Below are 20,971 nucleotides of genomic sequence, written 5' to 3' on the forward strand. Positions count from 1 at the left end.
TCGCATAATGTTCGTGATGCAGTCACTTTTAATCTGTTGATGGTCGGCGACGCGGCAATCGACTCATCTCGACGAGCTGTACACGATGCAGCACCACTACGGTGCCGCGTACGAGCGTTCAGGGTATCGGCGCAATCGTCCTCGCTGCGTTTCGACATCGCGGAGTGTGGCACTGATGTCGGATTGATTGGTACCCCAGTCGCGGAGTTAAGTAACACCCCTGGGGAAAACTAGTGTCCCAGAAATAAAATATTGAATTGCCTCGGTCATTGTGTATTATTTGGTACCCCAGGGTACCGCCATAAGGATAACTTGTCCACCAAATGTGCACACACGTGTCCCTCCCGCTGCATGTCCAGCGCACGAGTCTTCCTCCGTATGACCACTGCACACGCGTTCCATCACACAGTTCCACGGCATATATCCACCACGCATGTCCACCATCACGTGTGACCATCCGTGAGGCACACATCACAAATGTCGACCAAAAAAGAGTCCATCATGTACCATCGCCCACATGCGTCCCCTACGTCAATTGCACGCATCTACCGTCCATTACGTACAGAGTGCTTGCCACAATTTCGATTTAAAGCTTTCGTGACTGCAGGGATTCATCTTCTTGGTTCTTTCGGTAAAGTCACGTAGAAGGGAAATAATACAATAATAAAAATAAAACATAATAAATAATGCTCACGACGTTTCGGCCACAACGCAAGCAGCCGTCCTCAGGTGAAGAACAGGTCTGTCAGAAAGACAGCGTCTGAATGAAGAACAGGTCTGTCTTTCCAACAGACCTGTTCTTCACCGGAAGACGGCTGCTTGCATTGTGGCCGAAACGTCATAAGAATTGTATTTAGTCATGTTTTTTTATTTTATTTTATTATTTCCCTTCTACGTGACTTTACCGAAAGAACCAAGAATATGCTTTTGCCACAAATTAACCGCGATACCTTGCAGCATAAACCGTCATCACGCAAATTCCGGTCATCCTCACAGCAGCAGCAGCAGCTTTTGGCTAACCATCGAACAAAGACGGTCACCGCATCGCACGCTTTCAGATGCGCTTCTCCGGCCGTCTGGAATGTTCTTCCGATATTAGGAACCTACTGGAGCTATGCACTTTTAAATATGAATTTGAAAACGAATTTCGTTAGAACTGCTTTTTGTGTTTAGTTTTTTGTCCTTCCTCCCCCCCTCCTCACACCTCCGATTAGCGCGGTTGGCTACGTGTTGTGCGAAAGTACACACACGTACACATCTACCACACATTCACCTTTGAGGTTCACCATTCCACTGCACATGGCCAGCGCACGTGACTGCAAAACGCTGACAATTTAAAATGACCCTCCCCCTATCCCCGTCGTGAGCAGCCTTCACCCGGATCTCTGCGTCTCACTGCTCCCACGTCCCGGGTGGTGCTTGTCCTACGCTCCGGCGTAAAAACGCTCTCGCGGTATTGATTCACGCCCCAAATAGGGCCCCCTAAGCGGTGCGCAGGTACAAAAAAAAAATGCCCTCGTTAAGATCATAGCCGTTTTACGCGGCGGTCAATTTCGGCACTTGAGACGGGGAAAAAAACGAAAAATCGATCGCCGATGGGTGCCGTGCAGCTCGCTAGTCGTGGCGGTTAAAAGCCATCGTGATGCTTTTCGGTGAGCGGCAGGGGGTAGGGCGCCGGTGGTAACGCTCACACCTCGGCCTGGGTTCGATTCCCGACGACTCGGGCCGCCTTTCCGTTGTGCGGTTTGTTTGTACGTCATCTCTCCCCAAGCGTTCTTTCGCATGGGGTTCCTCCAGGGTTCGACCGGTCGTCCTCCCGTGGCAAAAAAATTGGAAATAATAAAAATGCTCCATCTGACTGTAACCGTTATTGGGTCAAAATATCCCGTTGCTGAAAAATGACCGGCAAATTATTCCATTTAGATTACAACCATAGCAACGACGTCGCCTCCTACTGCAAAGCAAGACTAAAAACCACTTGGCAGGACCCTCCTCAAGAAGAGGCTTGAGGCTGTCCTGAGTAAACAAAAGGAATAAAGTCGGTTGACAGTGAGCTCGGTTAATGGTGTTGCGTTTAACGTTTCGCCTCCCATAGGACCCCATAGTTTCGACTAACGTTAACGTTTTGATTAACGGTGCGTTTGCGTGATACACGCAGGTTCCAAGTTTCAGCCAATCCGAACGCTCGTAAGTGGGTCTGAACCATGCCCTCAGCCAATCAGCGACGTCCATTTATGAGCATTCAGACCTCGGCTGGCTTCGTCTACATTGTGTTCTGTTTTGGCAGTGGAAACAGCTCTCTCTTCGATTAACAGTTATTTCGGTTAACGCTAGTTTTCGTGGAATGGATTAAAAATCTTAACCGAGGGACTACTCCAAACGCGGAGCATTTGCCATGATTTGCCGTCGTGATTCAAGAATTGATTCTCTGCCACTATGCTGCGTGGCAAGATCTGCGGTTGGCCCCTTGGATTGTGGGTGGGTTTAAGTGAACCGTTTAGAACGGTTACAATGCCAATTATTCATCCAGGAACGCCTCGACAAGTCTCAATGTCTTTTTTTTCAGGAGGGTCATGCAAAATAATTTTTGCACGGTTTTTCTGCTGCAGTGCGTGTAATCCCAATGGAGTAATTTCAGCATTGGGATGTTTTAGCCTTTACCGGTTGAGGAAGAGCGATACACACTAACTCCACACAGCAAGGCAGCCATGAACCTGGAGTCGAACCCAGGCTCCTGTTGCCACGTTGCACGAGCATTAGCGCTGTGCCGGCCCTACGTTCGGCTCAGCTCGCCAACCCAGGGGCTCATCGGCGACAGACTGCGTGCCGCCACTCACCATCCTTCCACTCCCGGGTGGCCGGGTGGATGAACCCAAAGAGCTCGTCGGTCGTGACGGCCTTGGGGTTGAGGTCGTTCCACACCGGCCGTAGCTTCATGTTGCCGTACGTCCGGTGCAGCGTTCGCAGAATCTGCCCGGGAGGGGGGGGGGGGGAGAAGGTGGCCGGGGGCAGCGAGCGCGCGGTGTCACGTGATCGTCAGGGACATTGACGTGCGATCGTCACGTGATCGTTACTTGATCGTCGCGTGATCGTCACGTGATCGTCACGCGATCATCACCGCACTTCTGCGTGCACCACAGGCGTTCGGTGGGTCGCGTTTGGGTGAGGCAAAGTGTGAGTACTCCCACCCCTTCCAACAAATATGAGCAGCGTGGAATAGTAGGCTCAAATAACCATTGAGAATTCCCTCTAGTCAATGCCGGGCTGAAATTGCAGGGCTGTGCTTTAACCTTCACCAAACTAGACCCCACGAGCCACCGCCGCCGCTTACTCACCTGGCTCTTGCCAGTTCCAGCGTTCCCGACCACGAACACCGAGTGCCTCACCGCCAGCAGCTCCTCCAACTGCACCACCTGCAGGGAAAGAAACAGGGCAAAGACGTCGCGCACGGGCTCCGTAAATCTTTCCCAACACGCCGATGGACCTTGGTGGCACCACCCGCCCCGCTCGCCCGCCCGCCCACCTTGAGCACGAAGTTCTCCTCGGGCTGCAGGTGCAGCTCGCCAACCGAGCGCCGCACCATCTGCTCGAGGTCGGCGTTGCGCCGCCGCGGCACGTCCAGTGCGGGGAACAGGTCGCCGATGAGGCCCATGAAGACGGGGAGGTCGTCCGTGACGATTTTGGGCAGGTTGAAGTCGCGCAGAGCCCGCATCAGCACCTGCGCGTCCGCCGGTCCGCACAACGCGTTTGTTCGTTCGTTCGCCCGTCAACGCGCCGTGACGGCGAGGCGCGCACGGGGCCCGGCGACGTTTCCGCGTTCGCTGGGATGCAATAAAACCCCCCCACGCCACGCTCGCGAGCGCAAAGTTGGCCATCACCTGGTCCTCGGGCCTGGTCCTGTCTCCCCTGCGGAGCGAGCCGGCCACCACCAACACGGACTTGATGGCGCGGAGACCCCAGTCGTAGTGGTCCTGGGGCAGGTGGCGGCAAGGCCAAGCGGGGATTCACGACCAGATTGTGCCCTTGCACGTTAACCAGATGACGTGGGCGTACGTACGTACATGTGTAGTGCATGTCGAACTGATTTCGCTCCGTACGTAGCCAACCGTGGCTAGTCGAAGGTGCGGTGGGGGGGAAGGACAGGAAACTAAACATGAAACGGAGTTCTGAAGAAATGAGTATTTGAATCTGGATGTGAACGTGCAATTGCTCCAGTGGCTTCCTAAGATCGGAAGGAAGAGCGTTCAAGACGGACGCAGTAAGCGCGTCTGAAAGCGCGCGATGCGGTGACCGCCGTCAGCTAAAAGCCGCTGCTGCTGCTGCAACGATGGCCGGAGCTCGCGTGACGATGGTTCATGCTCCTTGACGCGGCCAGCCAAGGTGTCGTGCTTTTAGCGAGTTCAGGCGGCGTGCCAGGTGGCTCGCTCACCTGCTTGGAGAGCAGCTCGCGACACAGCGTGTACAGGGCGATGAACTTGCGCGCCAGGAGATGGGCGTCCAGGAACCCCTCGGCCACCAGCATGATCTCACAGATGAGCTCAAAGTCGGGCACCACCATCGCGCACGGCCTGCGTGTGGGGGCGGGGGTACGGGGGTGGTGGTGGTGGTGGGGGGGGGGGAGACGGGGGGTGGGAGGGGTGGGATGTTGGAGGGTCCTATAATTAATTATTGTTGTGACCGGCTTGTCGTTTTGCTGTTGTGATCTGGTTGTGGTTGTTGCTGTGATCCGGTTGTTGTTGTTGTTGATCTGGTTGTTGTTATTTCTATTGTAATCTGGTTGTTGTTGTGATCTGGTTGTTGTTGTTGTGATCTGGTTGTTGTTATTTCTATTGTGATCTGGTTGTGGTTGTTGTTGTGATCTGGTTGTTGTTCTTGTGGTTGTTGTCATCTGGTTGTGGTTGTTGTGATATGGTTGTTGTCATCTGGTTGTGGTTGTTGTGATATGGTTGTGGTTATTGTGATCCGGTTGTGGTTTTTGTGATCTGGTTGTTGTTGTTATTGCTATTGTGATCTGGTTGTGATCTGGTTGTGGTTGTTGTGATCTGGTTGTTATTTCTGTTGTAAGATGGTTGTGATTATAGTTATCTGGTTGTGGTTGTATGGATGGATATTGAACTTCTCTCACACCATACGTAGCCGGCTGTGCTAATCGGAGGTGCGAGGGAAGGACAACAAACTAAACACGTAAAGCAGTTGTATTATAAATGGTTGTTGTTATTGTTGTTGTGATCTGGTTGTTGTTGTTGTTGTGATGTGGTTGCTGATGCCGGGGTAACTTGCCTGCTGCTTCATCTCATCAACCTTGACAATTGCAATTGCGATGTGGGTCTGAGTTGCCTTGCTACGATGATAACCACACCGTGGTGATGGGTACAACAATGCCAACTGTGACGACGTTGGCAATGACGATTATGATGACGATGACGACGATGACGACGATGACGATGATGACGATGATGACGATGATGACAACGATGACGATGATGACAACGATGACGATGATGACGATGATGACAACGAACCTGAAGAGAGCCTTGAGGTTCTCAGGAAGCTCCGTGCGTCCCGCGTAGCCCGGGTTCATCGTGATGAAGATTCCGACTGACGGCTTCAGGTCGATCTCCTCCCCCAGAAACAGGAACCTGGGGGTGCCACACGGCGACACGGTGACAGGGCGACACGGTTACACGGCGACACAGTCCACGGTGGTGAGATGTTAACTACCTCGTCTGATATACAGGAGTTCGTAGCTTCGATCCCGACCATGGCGACTGAATATTTGGAGTTTCCATGTATCTCTCCCCGTGATCGTGTGGATTTTTCTCCACATCCTCCGGTTTTCACCTCCACATTAAGAATCAGCATCCGCGTTTAGAGTTTTTGGCTGCTATAAATGTCCACATGATAAGCCACTTCTCACTGGGCTATCATTTGTGATGGCTAAGACGCTTCCGAAAAAGAGCTTAATAGCTCAGTGGGCCTTACCTGGCAAAATAAAAATAGTTCTGTTTCCTTTTGTTCAATACCCTCGCAAACTCGCGACTGCCAGCCCTGACGCGCGCATCCATACATACGGACACAAGCATCCGTGCGCTTGCGTGCGAGCCCCGTACCGTTTCCGCTTGTTGCGGATCGCATCCTGGATGGTCTTCACCTGCACGGCCACCACGGACAGCACCTCCACCGCGATGCGGTTGAACTCGTCGAAGCAGCCCCACGCGCCCGTCTGCGCCAGCCCCTTGTAGATGTTGCCAATGGACTGTGGGGGGGAGGGAGTGGGGGGGTTAGCGCACTGGGGAGCCAAGTGCCTCTATGCTAGTGCCCCTCTGCTAGTGCCCCTCTGCTAGTGCCACGTAGGGGTGCGGCCTGGGGGTCTGGCAATTATTTTTCTTTCTCTTCTTCTGTCGTACGGCTGATGGTGTAGATGGCAGAGCAACAGCTACAATTTCGCATTCGGTGCGGTCGAGCCGGATAACCGCGTCAGGAGTAGAGCATCGCTGTGATGTCTCCTTCGTATTTGTGGATCGGGCATTTGCGTCATTGTAGATTGTGATGATCTGTTTTAGATGACCACAGTCGCACACTTACTGGAGAGGTTTACATGTTCCATCTGCGTGTCTACTGCCACGGTTTGTGCAGTGGATGCAGTTCAGGGTGGACCATGAGCTTCGTGGAAAATCAAGCCCAGCGATCTTCTGCGAGTTCATATATTCAACATCGGCGATGTTCGCCGCGAGCGGGAATCGAACCTACGTTGCCGGTATCTTAACGTAGTGCGCTAACCACTCCACTACCCCCCCCCACCACACACAAAGGAAAAGGTCCCCCGTATAAGCTTAATAGACTGTTAGGACAAGTACTGTTGGCGAGAAGCACCGATCAAGGCCGGCACGCACAGGAGGGGGTGGGTGGCCAACACCACGCCCGGCTGCCTTTGTCTCCCTAGTGGCGATGTTTACACACCACACCAGGTACTCATTTGAGGCTGAGTCGACCTAGGGGAGGCCCAGGACCGGTTCAGATAATCGTCACCGGTGTTGGCCGTGAGCAGGAATCGAACCCGGGTCGCCGGGTTCATAGCGCAGCGTGCTAACCGCTACACCACCGCTCCCCACTTCACGCACAAAGACAAAGATTCCCTGTGTAGCCTTAACAGACTGCAGGGGCAAAGACACAAACAACAACAATAACCGCCATTCGCCACTAAGTGGCGGTGACGTCACCATGACGATTGTGCCACACACACACACGAGTTCTCACCTTGTAGTCCATCTGCTCGGAGCAGTTGAACACGTAGACCATGATGCCAAGGGCACGGCCCAGGTCCTTTGTGGTCTCCGTTTTGCCCGTGCCGGCCGGCCCCGCCGGCGCCCCGCTCATCGTCAGGTGCAGGGACTGAGTCAGCGTGATGTAGCACCTTGGGTGGACATCCATCAGTTAAAAACAAAGCAAAAATGTGTTTACAACTTCATTTATTCCACCAGGTAAGGCCCATCGAGCTATGCAGCTCTTTTTCAGAAGCGACCTGGCCACAAATGATAGGCCAGTGAGAGGTGGCTTATTGTGTGGACATTTATAGTGGCCAAATACTCTCAACGCGTGTTTCCAAATGCGGGGGGAAAATCCGGAGGACCCGGAGGGGAATCCAAGCGACCACGGGGAGGGAGATGCACAAACTCCAAATGTCACAGGCGTCTTAGTCGGTCGTTGACCTCCTGCATACCAGGCGAGGTAGTTGCCATCTTGCCACCACGGCGCCCCAATCCAAGTTGGTGAATTACCATCGCTTGCAATGCCACAAGCCGATTGTAATGCAACAGAACGAGGCGACCGCCAGAGATCCCCTACGCAAACAATGCACACAGTGGTGGAGCGTGCAGATTGGCGAAGATGGCAGTCGGGCAAGTGGCTCAAACCCATCTGTGCGGTGCTTGGGGTGTTATCTCCGCGTGCGCGCTGCGAGTATTTTTATGGATCGCTGCATCTCACGCGAAGCCAAACACTCGCCCGTCGAATTGACCAAACGTCCGAACGCAGGACCCTCCTGAGAAGTCTTGAGGCTTAGCGAGGCTTCCTTGGGTAAAAAAGAATAAAGGGCTACACCTGCATTAAAAAAATCAACACACTTATCAACAAGTGTGCAGTATATTATTGGTTCTTTCGGTAAAGTCGCTTCGAAGGGAAACAATAAAATAATACAAATATAAAACAATACAAATTCTCACGATGTTTCGACTGCAACACAAGCAATCATCATCAGGTGTGTGATTGCTTGTGTTGCAGTCGAAACGTCGTAAAATTTTTATTGTTTTATATTTGTACTATTTTATTGTTTCCCTTCTACGTGACTTTACCGAAAGAACCAAGAATATGAATCCCTGCAGTCAGAAAAGCTTTAAATGAAAAGTGTGCAGTATATTTAGAGTTTGCGTGTTCTCCCCGTGGTCGCGTGGATTTTTCTCCGGGTCCCCCGGTTTTTCTCACCACATTTAGAATCAGTGTCACGCGTTCACAGTATATGGCTGCTGCTATAAATTGCCATGCGGTCGGCCACTTCGTTGACCTATCATTTGTGATGGCCAGATCGCTTCTGAAAAGAGCTACACAGCTCGGTGACCCTTTACCTGGTAAAATAACCAAAATAGTTTTTTTTAAGTTTTCATGGCTTTCAACAAAACTCCTAAACAGCCCCGTGCTACGAAGCGGTGCCATTGCCCGACTCTTGTCTCGTCGGGGCCACACGCGGCATCGTTGACGAGCGCGTCTGTCTGTCGAACGCGCTTGTGCACCGCCACCGCTGCTGCCGCCGCCGGTGCAGGAGCCAAACAGCAACAGCGGCGGCGGCGGCGGGGGGCATCGCCGTGCGATCGTTTCAACCGGCTTCCAAACGGTGACGCGGAGCCGCACCGGTCGGTGAGCGGCGTGATGACAAGCCGCGGCGTGTTGCCCAGGTACTCGTACGAGTAGAGGAACTGCGCGTCGCAGATGTTGGCGAAGCAGTGTCCCGCCGCCTCGTCCCAGCGGTGCCGCAGCTGGGAGAGCCAGGGGAACGCCTGCGCACTCGTCACCTGCAGCAGCAGCAGCAGCAGGAGAAGCAGCAGTGTCGGCAGCGCACGGTTGGGGCGGGGGCGGGGGGGGGGTTGTCAAGCCGGCACCGCGTGCAAACGCTCGTTGATCGGCCTGTAACATGATAATTGGTTTTTTACCCTTCTATCTGGCAACAAAACTGACACCTTTTTTTACAAGGAGTCATGTTTGCATAGACCACAATACCTGTAGTCATAATGCAAACAAAAAACATAACTCTGATAATATATGCACTGTCCTTGAAGTTGATTGGTCCACACCCGAGACAGCTTTCCTTAGAGCATAGTCTCACATGGGTTGGACCAGATGACGCCAAAAGGCGCACAACTCAAAGACAATGCACCATCAGAGTATGAGAGCTCGGGGTAAGCATTTACACCATTGGAACCTCATTTGCCAGTAGAAAAATATGATAATTGTTTTTTTACCCTTCTATCTGGCAACAAAACTGACACCTTTTTTTACAAGGCCTGTAACAGTTTCATATATAAAGGTTGGCAGAGCTCGGGTAAATCTTCCGCGCAGGGTTGCCGCGTGGCTGCCGCCTTCCCGCTCGGTTGTAGTTCATCGTCGTGACTCCGAGTCGTTCCCCTCTCTCCCTCTTCTACGAGAGCGAGGAGCGAACGCTGTGCGGCGGTGTTTTCGGAATTTAAATTATTTCGTTGTTATTATTATAATATCGCGGCTCTGGATCCTGGATATGAGTTTGGTCTCATTCGCGAGAGTGTGCTCATGAGCGAGCGTGTGAGCAAGCGAGTGAGATGGAAATTCCGGTGAGCCTACTCTAACATGCAAGTGACCTGCATCACCAAAACGACCAAATAGCAACACATACAATGCAAAGAGTACGTCAAGAAAGTTAACAGAAATCGACAGAAAACCCCCCAAAAAACAACTGCAATAACTTGAAGAATCGTAACCACATGGCTGTCAACCCCTTATCAGTGCCCTACCTTATTACAGACCAATTCAGGATCTTATTGGCCACCCCATGACCTTATGAATCTCAACGTTTCATCCTACAAAGTCCCATCACAAGAGAGAAACACAAATAGACAATACTTGTTTTTGCCTGTGTTGAAACGGCTGTATGCCGTATGGACCTGAAAACTCGATTTCCCTGTACAAGAATACGGGGTGAACCGTGTGGGTTGACATGGTATGGAACCATTGCACGAGCCATAGCATCCTCGCGGCGCAAATCGTTGCCCGCTGGAGGGGCACCTTCTGCGCGACGAGCTTGGCCACGACGTCGCGGGCGTGCACGTCGATGGTGCAGATCGTCATGATCTTCTGCCGGTCGCCGGCGCTCAGATCCCCCAGTAGCATCGTGATGAGGGCGTTCAGCTGCGCCACCTGGACACGCGAGCGTGCACGCACACACGGACCGCTCACGCACGCAGCGGGCACCCCCATGAGGCGCTGCAATATGCTGAATTGGGGCCACTCAAATCACCCACTCACCCATTCATCCACCCACCCATTCAACCACCCACCCACCCACTTAACTACTCACCCAGCCACCCACTCACCCACCCACCCACTTAACCACTCACCCAGCCACTGATCCACCCACCCACTCAACCACCCACCCACTCACCCACCCACCCAGCCACCCACCCACCCACTCAACCACTCACTCACCCAGCCGCTCACCCACCCAGCCACTCACCACACTCACACATCCACTCTCTCTCTGCGCAAGACAGGGGGAGAGCACACAAACCCCACGCAAAAAGTCAGGAATTGAACCCGGGGGAGGGGAGGGGATGGGGAGGAGACCCATGTCGCCACGAGCGGTAACCGCCCACGCTACTGCCACCCTGCCGCCCCAACCGTCAAGTCGTTCCGTCTCCCGGTGTGAACCGAGGGCGGCCCCGGGCGGGCAACGGCCACCGCGGTCCGCCGCACCTGCTTCTTGCCGTAGTCCTTGAGTGCCGTCTCGAAGCCCTCCTCCAGGCGGTCGAAGGCGATGCCCACGTCGGTCGCCCACCAGACCTGCGAGGCGGCGAGCGCCGGCTGCGCGGGGAAGTCGAAGAGCCACTGCTCGCGCGCCTTGTCCTCGTGCGCCGCCACCGCCTCCGCGATCTCGCGCCGGATTGTCTCGCGCATCGCGCCCTCCAGGCGGCCGAGCCACGTCTCCACCTGCCCGCCAGCCCGCCCCGCACGCGCACACGCGCGCTTTCGGTGAAGTTTGAATTTTGAAAAAAATAAAAAATACGTGTTTATTGGTGCACGACGGCCCGTGAACATCATGTTGGTGGTTGACAATTGTTCCGCGGGGGAACCGACGGTGCCAGGCCAAGCGCCAGCGGCTCGCCAGCGCCGGCGCTGGCACCGCACCTGTCCGATGCAGTGGCAGGGGCCGTCGAAGGCCACGTACTCCCCCTCGCCGCTGAACATCCCGAGCGCCGTGCGCCCGTCGCGGCCCTGCTCCGGGTCGGCCTCCTCCAGGCGCAGGTCGGCCATGCTGTCGAACAGCTTGGGCAGGTGGCGCGTCACCTGCGCGGGGGACACGGACGGCGTCATCGCTGGTGTCATAATCACAACTTTAGAGTGGAGCGCCGGGGTGGAGGGGGCGGGCGGCCACATCTCCACACTGCTTTTGTGATTTGCACGGTTGGCTATGTACGGTGCGAAAGAAGTTCAACAAACATACATGCAATATATGCATTATTGAAATAGAGTTCTTCTTGGTTCTTTCGGTAAAGTCACGTAGAAGGGAAGTAATAAAATAATAAAAATAAAACATAATAAAACAATTCTCACGACGTTTCGGCCACAACGCAAGCAGCCGTCCTCAGGTGAAAAAAAAATGAAATAGAGTTGTTGTTTACTCACAGCTACCGGTGCGTGTGTGTGTGCGTGTGTGCGTGCATGCGTGTGTGCGTGCATGCGTGTGTGCGTGTGTACGTGTGTACGTGTGTACGTGCGTGCGTGCGTGTGTGCGTGTGCCGACCGCTGCCAGCTGTGGTTGGGGGGAATGGAGCGATGGAGATCTTGTTGACGAAGTTGTAATTGATTTATGTACGGAGATCGCGTCGTCGTTGTTGTTGTTGTTTACTCACAGCTACCGGTGCGTGCGTGTGTGTGCGTGTGCCGAGCGGTTGTGTAGCGGTTAGCGCGCTGCGCTATGAACCCGGCGACCCGGGTTCGATTCCCGCTCACGGCCAACACCAGTGACGATTATCTGAACCGGTCCTGGGCCTCCCCTAGGTCGACTCGGTGTGTAAACATCACCACTAGGGAGACAAAGGCGGTCGGGCGTGGTGCTGGTCACCCACCCACTCGTGTACCGTTGCGGCCTTCATAGGTGCTCGCTAACAGCACTTGCCCCTACAGTCTGCTAAGGCTACACGGGGGATATTTATATTTGTGCCGACCGCTACCAGCTGTGGCTGCGTGCCCTTGGAGAGGATGTCCAGGAGGTCTGCGGCGGAGACGAAGTAGAAGCGGGGGAAGGCGAGGCGCTTCGTCTCCAGGTACTCTGCCAGGGCCTTCTCGCACAGCGCCAGCCTGGAGGGGCAGCGGGGAACCCGGCACGTGACCGCGGCGGTCACGTGACACGGTGGCCGTCACTATCATCATCACGATCACAATCACGATCGCCATCATCGCCATCATTGCCACCATTGCCACAACCACCGTCATCGCCATCATCACCACGATCACCATCAAACTCCACTGGGAGAGAAACACGCAAACTCCAGATATGCAACAGGTGTCAGGATCGGGATCGAACCCACCGACCTCCTGCAGACCAGGCGAGGCAGACAACATCTCCCAGCCACCGTGGCTTGCCGTGGCAGCGGGTGAACCCAAGATGCCGACGGCGACGATGGGCGACGACGTCGCGTCGCGGCCAGCGTGCCGCGGGAGCGAGCGAGTCAGCGAGTGAGTCAGCGAGCGAGTTAGTGAGCAAGCGAGCAAGCGAGCGAGTGAGCGAGTGAGCGCTCACCTCTGCTGCAGCGTCTCCAGTTTCCCGAGCAGCCCCTCCCGGTTCGTGGCCGCGATCACGTTCCTCGTCCTCTCCGACTCGGTCATCAGCTCCTGCCGTGCGGCGACGACGACGAGACGACAGGGGGGGGGGGGGAGGAAGTGTTGATTCATTATTCGTCGTCATCATCCTCATCATCTGTCTACCCACTGCTGGATGAAGGCCTCCCCACCCCCCCAACGCTCACAACCCTGCGATGCAATATTCTGATCGCACGACACAGCCAACGTCAAACGAACCGCGGTGCATGCCTCGACCGCGAGAGCTGGCTGAAGGGTGGTGGGGGCTATGTTTGTATGTTCAACTTCTTTCGCACCATCGTACGAAGCCAACCGTGCTAATTGGAGGTGCAGGGGATGGAAAACAAACGAAACACAAACAGCAGTTCAAACGAAACTCGTTTTTTAAAAATCTAGATGATTTAAAATAGCATTGCTCCAGTGGCTTCCTAATATCAGAAGGTTCCAGACAGCCGCAGAGCGTTCCAGACGGCCGCAGAAGGCCATCTGAAAGCGCACGATGCAAGTGACCGTCCAGCCAAAAATCGCCACTGCGAGGATGGTTTACTCACCTGGGTTTATTACCCCCCCATCATCACCACTCACAAAGGTGGGTGGGCGGGGTGGGTGGGGGGGGGCGAGGGGGGCGGGGTACAACTTCCCTGAGCCCACCTTGAAGTCGGCGTCAATGCCCTCGAAGCGCTTGCTGTCGGCAGGCAGCTGAGCCCGAATGTCGGCCGAGCCGATGAAGATGCTCTCCAGGTGCGCCCAGGTGCGCTGCGCCTCTAGCCAAACGGACACGACCGCGTCGGCCGCCGTCAGCCGCCGCTGCCACGTAGACACCTCCTCCAGGAAGAACTCCACGTGCTTGCTCGCCAGGATGGCTTGCAGGGCCACCTGCGGGCGGAGCGCGGGAGACGAGCTGTCGAGCAGCTGCGGTGGTCGCGCTGCTGACGGGCGCACGGTGGCTCGAATGCGGCTGGGAGGAGACATGGCAACTGGGAGGAGACACGGCTCCGGCGGTCGGCAATCTGCAGCTCAGGAGCCGCGTGGGCCTCTTTATGTGTGTGTGTGCGCGTGTTCATTCACGTGCATTGCGGCTCTTGAAATATTGAGTTTTGTACCAAATTCGGACAAAATGGCTTTTCTTGTTGTTTCGTTGCTGACCCCTGATCTAAGCCCAGAGCGGTTGGCCAGGGAATAAATTCCGTTTGGTGAGGGGTACTTTTTTTTTCAGAAGCAACATGCCCACAAATGATAGCTCAACAAAGTGGCTAAATTGCGTGAAAATTTATATCAGCCAAATAATCCAAGCGCGCCCGTTCTAAATGCGGAGAAAAAAACCGGAGGATACGGAGAAAAATCCACGCGGCTACGGGGGGAGAGACACGCAAACTCTATATGTGCAGGCATCGTCTGGCGTCGGGATCGAACCCACAACCTCCTGCATACTAGGCGAGAGAGATAACATCTCGCCACGGTGGCGCCTTGCAATTAGAAGCCAGTCAGTCGGGTTGATTGATGAATCCAGCACTCACCGATTCACTCACTCACAAATTCGCTCGCTCACTCACCGATCGACTCACTCACCAATCGACTCACTCACCAATCGACTCACTCACCAATCGGCTCACTCACCAATCGACTCACTCACCAATCGACTCACTCACCGATTCGCTCTCTCACCAATCGACTCACTCACCAATCGACTCACTCACCAATCGACTCACTCACCAATCGACTCACTCACCAATCGACTCACTCACCAATTCGCTCACTCACCAATCGACTCACTCACTGATTCGCTAACTCACCAATCGACTCACTCACCGATTCGCTCACTCACCAATCGACTCACTCACCGATTCGCTCACTCACCGATTCGCTCACTCACCAATCGACTCACTCACCAATCGACTCACTCACCAATCGACTCACTCACCAATCGACTCACTCACCGATTCGCTCACTCACCAATCGACTCACTCACCAATTCGCTCACTCACCAGCGGTCAGGTGACCCCCTCCTAATCACTCTTTCCTTCCTACTACGACAATCAGTACTGTTTCCCCGTGAACTTCACTCAATGATTCCTTCACCTGTGTCGGTCAGGACTTGGTCTACCCGACTGTCACCTACTCACCCATTCACTCACCCTCCATCTCACTCACTCACCCATTCACACACTCACCCACCTACTCTACACCCACAGTCACGAACTCAAGCTCCCGCTCACTCACCCACCCACTTTACCCGCTCACTCACTCACTCACGGCACCGCTCCACTTTTGGAATTACCTCTCCCCATCATCGTCATCGTCTCTTTTCCTCGGCTCGTTTCGCCCTTGCACGATTCAATAAACTGGTGTCGCGCTCTTATCTAAAGCAACTCTCATTGTGCTGTTTGTTGCTGACCTCTGGACGTTTTGGGCCCTCTGGGCCTGTGCTCAGGAACTGTGTTTAAAAAAAGCAAAACAAAGGCACGCACACAAATGCCCATGTGTCCACCGCTACATTGGCACAGATCCACCGTGCACACACGTGTGTCCACCGTGCACACGTGCATGTCCACCGCGCGCACACGCGTGTTCACCGTGCACAGATGCATGTCCACCACGCACACACGCGTGCCCAACGCGCGCACATGCATGTCCACTGTTCGCACACGCGTGTCCACTGTGCACACACGCGTGTCCACCGTGTATTTCCGCAACACGTGTCCACCACACGCGTCCACAATTGCCCACACGTCACCACCCACCGCCTGTGATCACTCCGCCAGAGAGGTCCACCGCGTACGTGCGTCCACCACGATTGTCCACCGCACACACACACATCCAACAATCAGTAACGGTCGTTACAGTTTTTGGTTTTGTTTAAATGACAATCGCCGAACCTGGTTCTCCTCCAAGGTCTCGATGAGCTCCTCGTCAGACTTGAGGAGCGGTGTCCCCGTGCGGTGGTGCTGCTCGTACGAGAATTCCATGGCCGTCCACGTTTGCCGGATCTCGGCGAGGACCTGAGATCGCACGACGACGACGACGGCGGAGCGACAAGGGGGCATCGAACAAAAAAACCTCGGAAGGGGACGCGACGAAACTACTTCTGAAATTGACGCAGAGATAAACAAAACTCAAAACTGTCACTGAGAGCCATTTGAGATTGAAAAGCTTGGAAGAGGGCAAATTAAAGATGCGACGCGGGTGAAGCTTCGCTGGTGGAATGTTGACCTCTTGGTTCGGAAAGGTCACGATTTTCACCACCTCCATCTCGATTTATTACAACAACAAAATTACCTCAACACATTCATCAACAACACCGCATGTGGGCTTAAGAGGAAAATGATATAACAGGTGACGTCAGAGCGATGCGCAAACCCGGCTCAACACTGTTGGATGCCGGTGACGGACGTGCTCCAGCGTGCCAGCCAGCCAGCAAAACTTTTTTTTAACAACAAAGTGTGATCACGCAAATGCTTGCTCACCCCAGTGCTGGTGCCATGGGCCTCGAATAAAGGAAGCTCCAGAGAGTCTTTCTGAGAGTATATTTTGGCCTACTCTTCCACGCTGGCCAAACACCGTGAAAGGGGCACACGCGACCCTGCCAATTTGAGTGTGGCGGACAAATTTACGCGACTGGGTGTACAAAAGCGTGCGGGGTGATTCCGGGAGACGGAACTGGTGGGGGCTGGATTGTCATTACCGCACAGCACCACCCCCGATGTGCCGTGCGTTACTCGTGTATGCGCTTTGCTTTCGTAAAAATTAATCCACTCTCACGAGTACAACCCGATGCAACTACCATGGGCCTAGGAAATCCACTTTAAAACATCGACGGCGCGACGCCTCGTCTACGAGCCCGTGCGTTTCACCCCGTCAAGTCCAACGGAAGTCTATTTTAACTATTTGTTAACTATTTTAACATTACCAAGGCCCACTGAGCTATATAGTTATTTTCTAGAAGCGACCTGGCCCACAAATGATAGCTCAACGAAGTGGCTTATCATCACGTGGGAATGTATAGCAGCCCAAAGTCTCTGAACACTTGACGCTGATCCTGAATGCGGTAGGGACCCGGGGAAAAATTCACACGACCACGGAGAGACGGACACACATGTAAACTCCAAATATACAGCAGCAGGCATCAGGGTCGGGATAGAACCCACGATCTCCTGCATACCAGGCCAGGTAGTTAACATCTCACCACGGAGAGAGAGACAAGCAAACTACAAACATACAGCAGGCGTCAGGGTCAGGATCGAACCCACGATCTCCTGTATACCAGGCGAGGTAGTTAGCATCTCACCACGGGGAGAGAGAGAAACGTAAACTCCAAATATACAGCAGCAGGCGTCAGGGTCGGGATAGAACCCACGATCTCCTGTATATCAGGCGAGTTAGTTAACATCTCACCACGGGGAGAGAGAGACACGCAAACTCCAATATCAGCAGGTCAGGGTCGTTAACATCTCACCACGGGGAGAGAGAGACACGCAAACTCCAAATATACAGCAGGCGTCAGGGTCGGGATAGAACCCACGATCTCCTGTATACCAAGCGAGGTAGATAACATCTCACCACGGGGAGAGAGAGAAACGCAAACTCCAAATATGCAGCATCAGGCGTCAGGGTCGGGATAGAACCCACGATCTCCTGTATACCAGGCGAGGTAGTTAACATCTCACCACGGGGAGAGAAAGAAACGCAAACTCCAAATATGCAGCATCAGGCGTCAGGGTCGGGATAGAACCCACGACCTCCTGCATACCAGGCGAGGCAGCTAAGTCCCCCCCATCACCCCCGCCCCCCCTACCCCATCGCTCCATCCCTACCCACCGCCACCCCTCACCTTCTCGATGGACATCTCCTTGACGGCTCTGTCCACGACGTTCTTCACCTCCTCCTCCACGCGGTGCAGCTGCAGCGCGAGCAGCTCGGCCAGCGTCGTGTCGTCGCACATCTCCAACGTCACCTGGCGGCAGAGGAGCAACCGTGAGTGGCGCCACCGACGACGCCGACGTTACGTGACCAACGTCGCCGGGACGTTGGGGGGGGCGGGGTTCCTCGCTCGTTTGCGAGAGATTATCGGCTGAGAGTCAAGCCGATGATGATGATGGTGATGATGATAACCGATGAGAACCTGAAACCAGCATTTGCTGCTCGTGTGTTCGAACCGAAACCGAAAGCCGAACACAAATAAGATTTGTTCTTCCGGAAGCAAAACCTCCCAAGCGAATGATTTGGTAATTGTCGGTTTCGGTAAAACAAAAATAAATATTTGTTATTGAATCGCGCTTTGTATCTGGGCTAGTGTCATAACTGCTTCCAAACCGCCACTTTTTTCAAATGTTCTTGCTGTGGTTTTCACACCTGATGATGATTGCTTGTGTTGCAATCGAAACGTCGTGAGAATTTAATTGGTCTATTTTTATTATTTTATTATTTCCATTCTACGTGACTTTACCGAAAGAACCAAGAATATGCTTAAATCGGTTTTGGGTTAACCTATCATCTTGGATTGGTTTGATCATAACTTTCTTCAGCTAAATGTGAACAAACGCAGAAGTACGAACGCAGGGTGTGTGTGTGCGTGCGTGTATTTTGTGCACGGTGGCGTCGCGGTTAACGCCCTGCGCTACAAACCCGGCGACCCAAGCTCCTCTCCCGCTCACGGCCACCAAACACCAGCGTCGGTTATCTGAACCGGTCCCTTGGCCTCCCCCAGGTCGACTCAGCCTCAAATGAGGACTTGCCGCGGCGTTTAAAAACATTGCCGCCGGGGAGACAAATGCTGCCGAGCGTGACGCTGCCCACGCCACCCCATCGCTCGCTCAGAGCACTTTCCCCCGAAGGCCTGCGTAGACTACACGGGGGACCTCTATCTGTGTCACCTGCAAGGCGCCCATGAGCTGCAGCCAGTGGCGGTCGCGGATCGCCGGGTTCTGCAGCTCGGTGACCGCTCGCAGCGAGGTCAGCGTGTTCCGCACCAGCGCGTCGAGACCGGCGTAGACGTCCCATGCACGCACCTCCTTGTCCAGGGTGCGCACCTCCTGCCCGGTCACCGGGAAGGACAATTAATATTTATTTATATTCGTATGTAGACAAGAAAGAAACACCTGGATTTGGATGCCACTCTGGCGTAATGGTTATCAAAACCGGGGACGGGTCGTCGCTGCTTTGCAAAACGAATCCGATGAGAATAAAAACAAAAGAGAATTCGAAAACTGATACGGAACAATTCGTCGCACGAAAAAAAATCCAGACGAAATAAATGGGCGATTGAACGTACACACGCCGGCGAAACCGAGGCGCCCCGGGGGGTGGCCGCTCGCTCACCTTGGCGAAGCGTCGGAGCTCCGAGTCCATGTGGTCCACGTTGATCTGCCGCCACTGGGTCCCGGTCCAGTCATCTATGCTCGTCTGAGGGCACAAACGGTGCAGAGTGACCGCGCGAAGCAAGCCCGGGCTCTACTCTGCGGGCACGTCAGCGTGATGTGTGCATGCATGTTGAACTTCTTACGCACCATACATAGGCAACCGTGCAGCGGTGTAGCGGTTAGCTCAGCACGCTACAAACCCGGCGAACCGAGTTCCATTCCCTGTTCACGGCCAACACCGGTGATGATAATCTGAACCGGGCAAGAGCCTCCCCTAGGTCGACTCAGCCTCAAATTAGTACCTGGAGTGGTGTGTAAACATCGCCGCTGGGGAGACAAAGGCGGGCCGGGCATGGTGTAATTTTGGCCACCCACCACCTCGTGTGCCATTCAGGCCTTCATAGGTGCTACTCGCTGACAGACCCCTGCCCCAACAGTCTGTTAAGGCTACACGGGGGGATCTTTGTCTTTGGATGTTGAAAGTCTTTTGCATCGTACTTAGGCAACCGTGCTAATTAGAAATTAACAAATGAATTCCCCCGCTGTTATTACATCGCCACGATGTCCGAATTCACTTTGGCAACCATCTCTCCGAGGTCATTAAAATGAGCACCACTTTGTGGGAAGTCAGCATCGGTTGCCCAATGGAATTACAGTACTCGCGCATGCCGTAGGAATGTGGAATTTCCACCACAGGCTCATTGTTGTAAATGAGAGATGAGTACCAGCCCCACTTCTTGCACGGGGTGGGGGGGGGGGGGGGAGAAAACTGAATTTCCTGCAGATTTCATGGTCCTTGCCAAAGGAATGTGGAAGATTCACCGGTGGCGAAAGAGCCCCAACAGAGGTCTCGGTGACCTCTGCTCCGTCGTCACGTGAGTGAGAAAACACAGCGCTGTATATCCTAAGGCAGCGGTCGGGAACCTATGGCTCGCGAGCCATATATGGCTCTTCCAGTGACGGCATATGGCTCCCAGACAATTTTGAGTTGAAAAAAATAAAAAAATAAAAATAAAAATAAAATCAGTTTGGAACTGATTTTAAAATACTTGTGATATTGCTTAATAATACTGTGTCATTTTAAAGTAAACAGAAATTAGTTTTGAAGATAAATTTCACGGGTCACGGGTCCAGTCAAAAAGGTTCCCGACCCCTGTCCTAAGGTGTGACTGGTCCCTGCCATCGGAGTGTAGAGTTTCCACCACGGGCTCAAGACCACCAATAATGTACGGCAGGTGGCTAACATAAATAAGCAGTCAATATGCCTCCTTCCCACATTTGTCTCTCTATAAAGTGTAAGTGGACGCTGCCCTGCGACCTTGGAGTGGGAAAACAGGCGCGACCGATCCCCGCCATGCAAATGTGGAATCTCCACCACTGCATCATCGAGACCACCAAAGTACCATAGGTGAGTGGCGCCCAATAACGCGATGAAATTGTCGACACTTGGCCGCGAGCGACATGGGGTGGCTGCAAGATGTTATCTCCCTCGCCCGGTATACAGGAGGTCGTGG

At 53.8% G+C, this 20,971-nt stretch overlaps 1 protein-coding gene across 1 annotated transcript in view; it reads right to left on the reverse strand.

Annotated features, from left to right (window-relative positions):
* The window catches only part of LOC133357612 (dynein axonemal heavy chain 11-like), a 147,069-nt gene that overhangs the window by 74,318 nt on the left and 51,780 nt on the right, over nt 1–20,971 (reverse strand). Inside the window, 19 exon segments of the mRNA XM_061575642.1 lie at nt 2,838–2,970; nt 3,336–3,413; nt 3,524–3,718; nt 3,879–3,971; nt 4,430–4,568; nt 5,523–5,639; nt 6,111–6,256; nt 7,258–7,414; nt 8,905–9,065; nt 10,309–10,440; nt 10,996–11,229; nt 11,428–11,586; nt 12,474–12,600; nt 13,043–13,134; nt 13,753–13,977; nt 15,978–16,100; nt 17,930–18,052; nt 18,972–19,130; nt 19,417–19,500. Coding sequence (XP_061431626.1) covers nt 2,838–2,970; nt 3,336–3,413; nt 3,524–3,718; nt 3,879–3,971; nt 4,430–4,568; nt 5,523–5,639; nt 6,111–6,256; nt 7,258–7,414; nt 8,905–9,065; nt 10,309–10,440; nt 10,996–11,229; nt 11,428–11,586; nt 12,474–12,600; nt 13,043–13,134; nt 13,753–13,977; nt 15,978–16,100; nt 17,930–18,052; nt 18,972–19,130; nt 19,417–19,500 — 2,677 coding nt within the window.

The sequence above is a fragment of the Lethenteron reissneri genome, chromosome 7 (assembly GCF_015708825.2).
Source record: "Lethenteron reissneri isolate LAM-NWPU_2019-01 chromosome 7, ASM1570882v1, whole genome shotgun sequence".
Classification (NCBI taxonomy): domain Eukaryota; kingdom Metazoa; phylum Chordata; class Hyperoartia; order Petromyzontiformes; family Petromyzontidae; genus Lethenteron; species Lethenteron reissneri.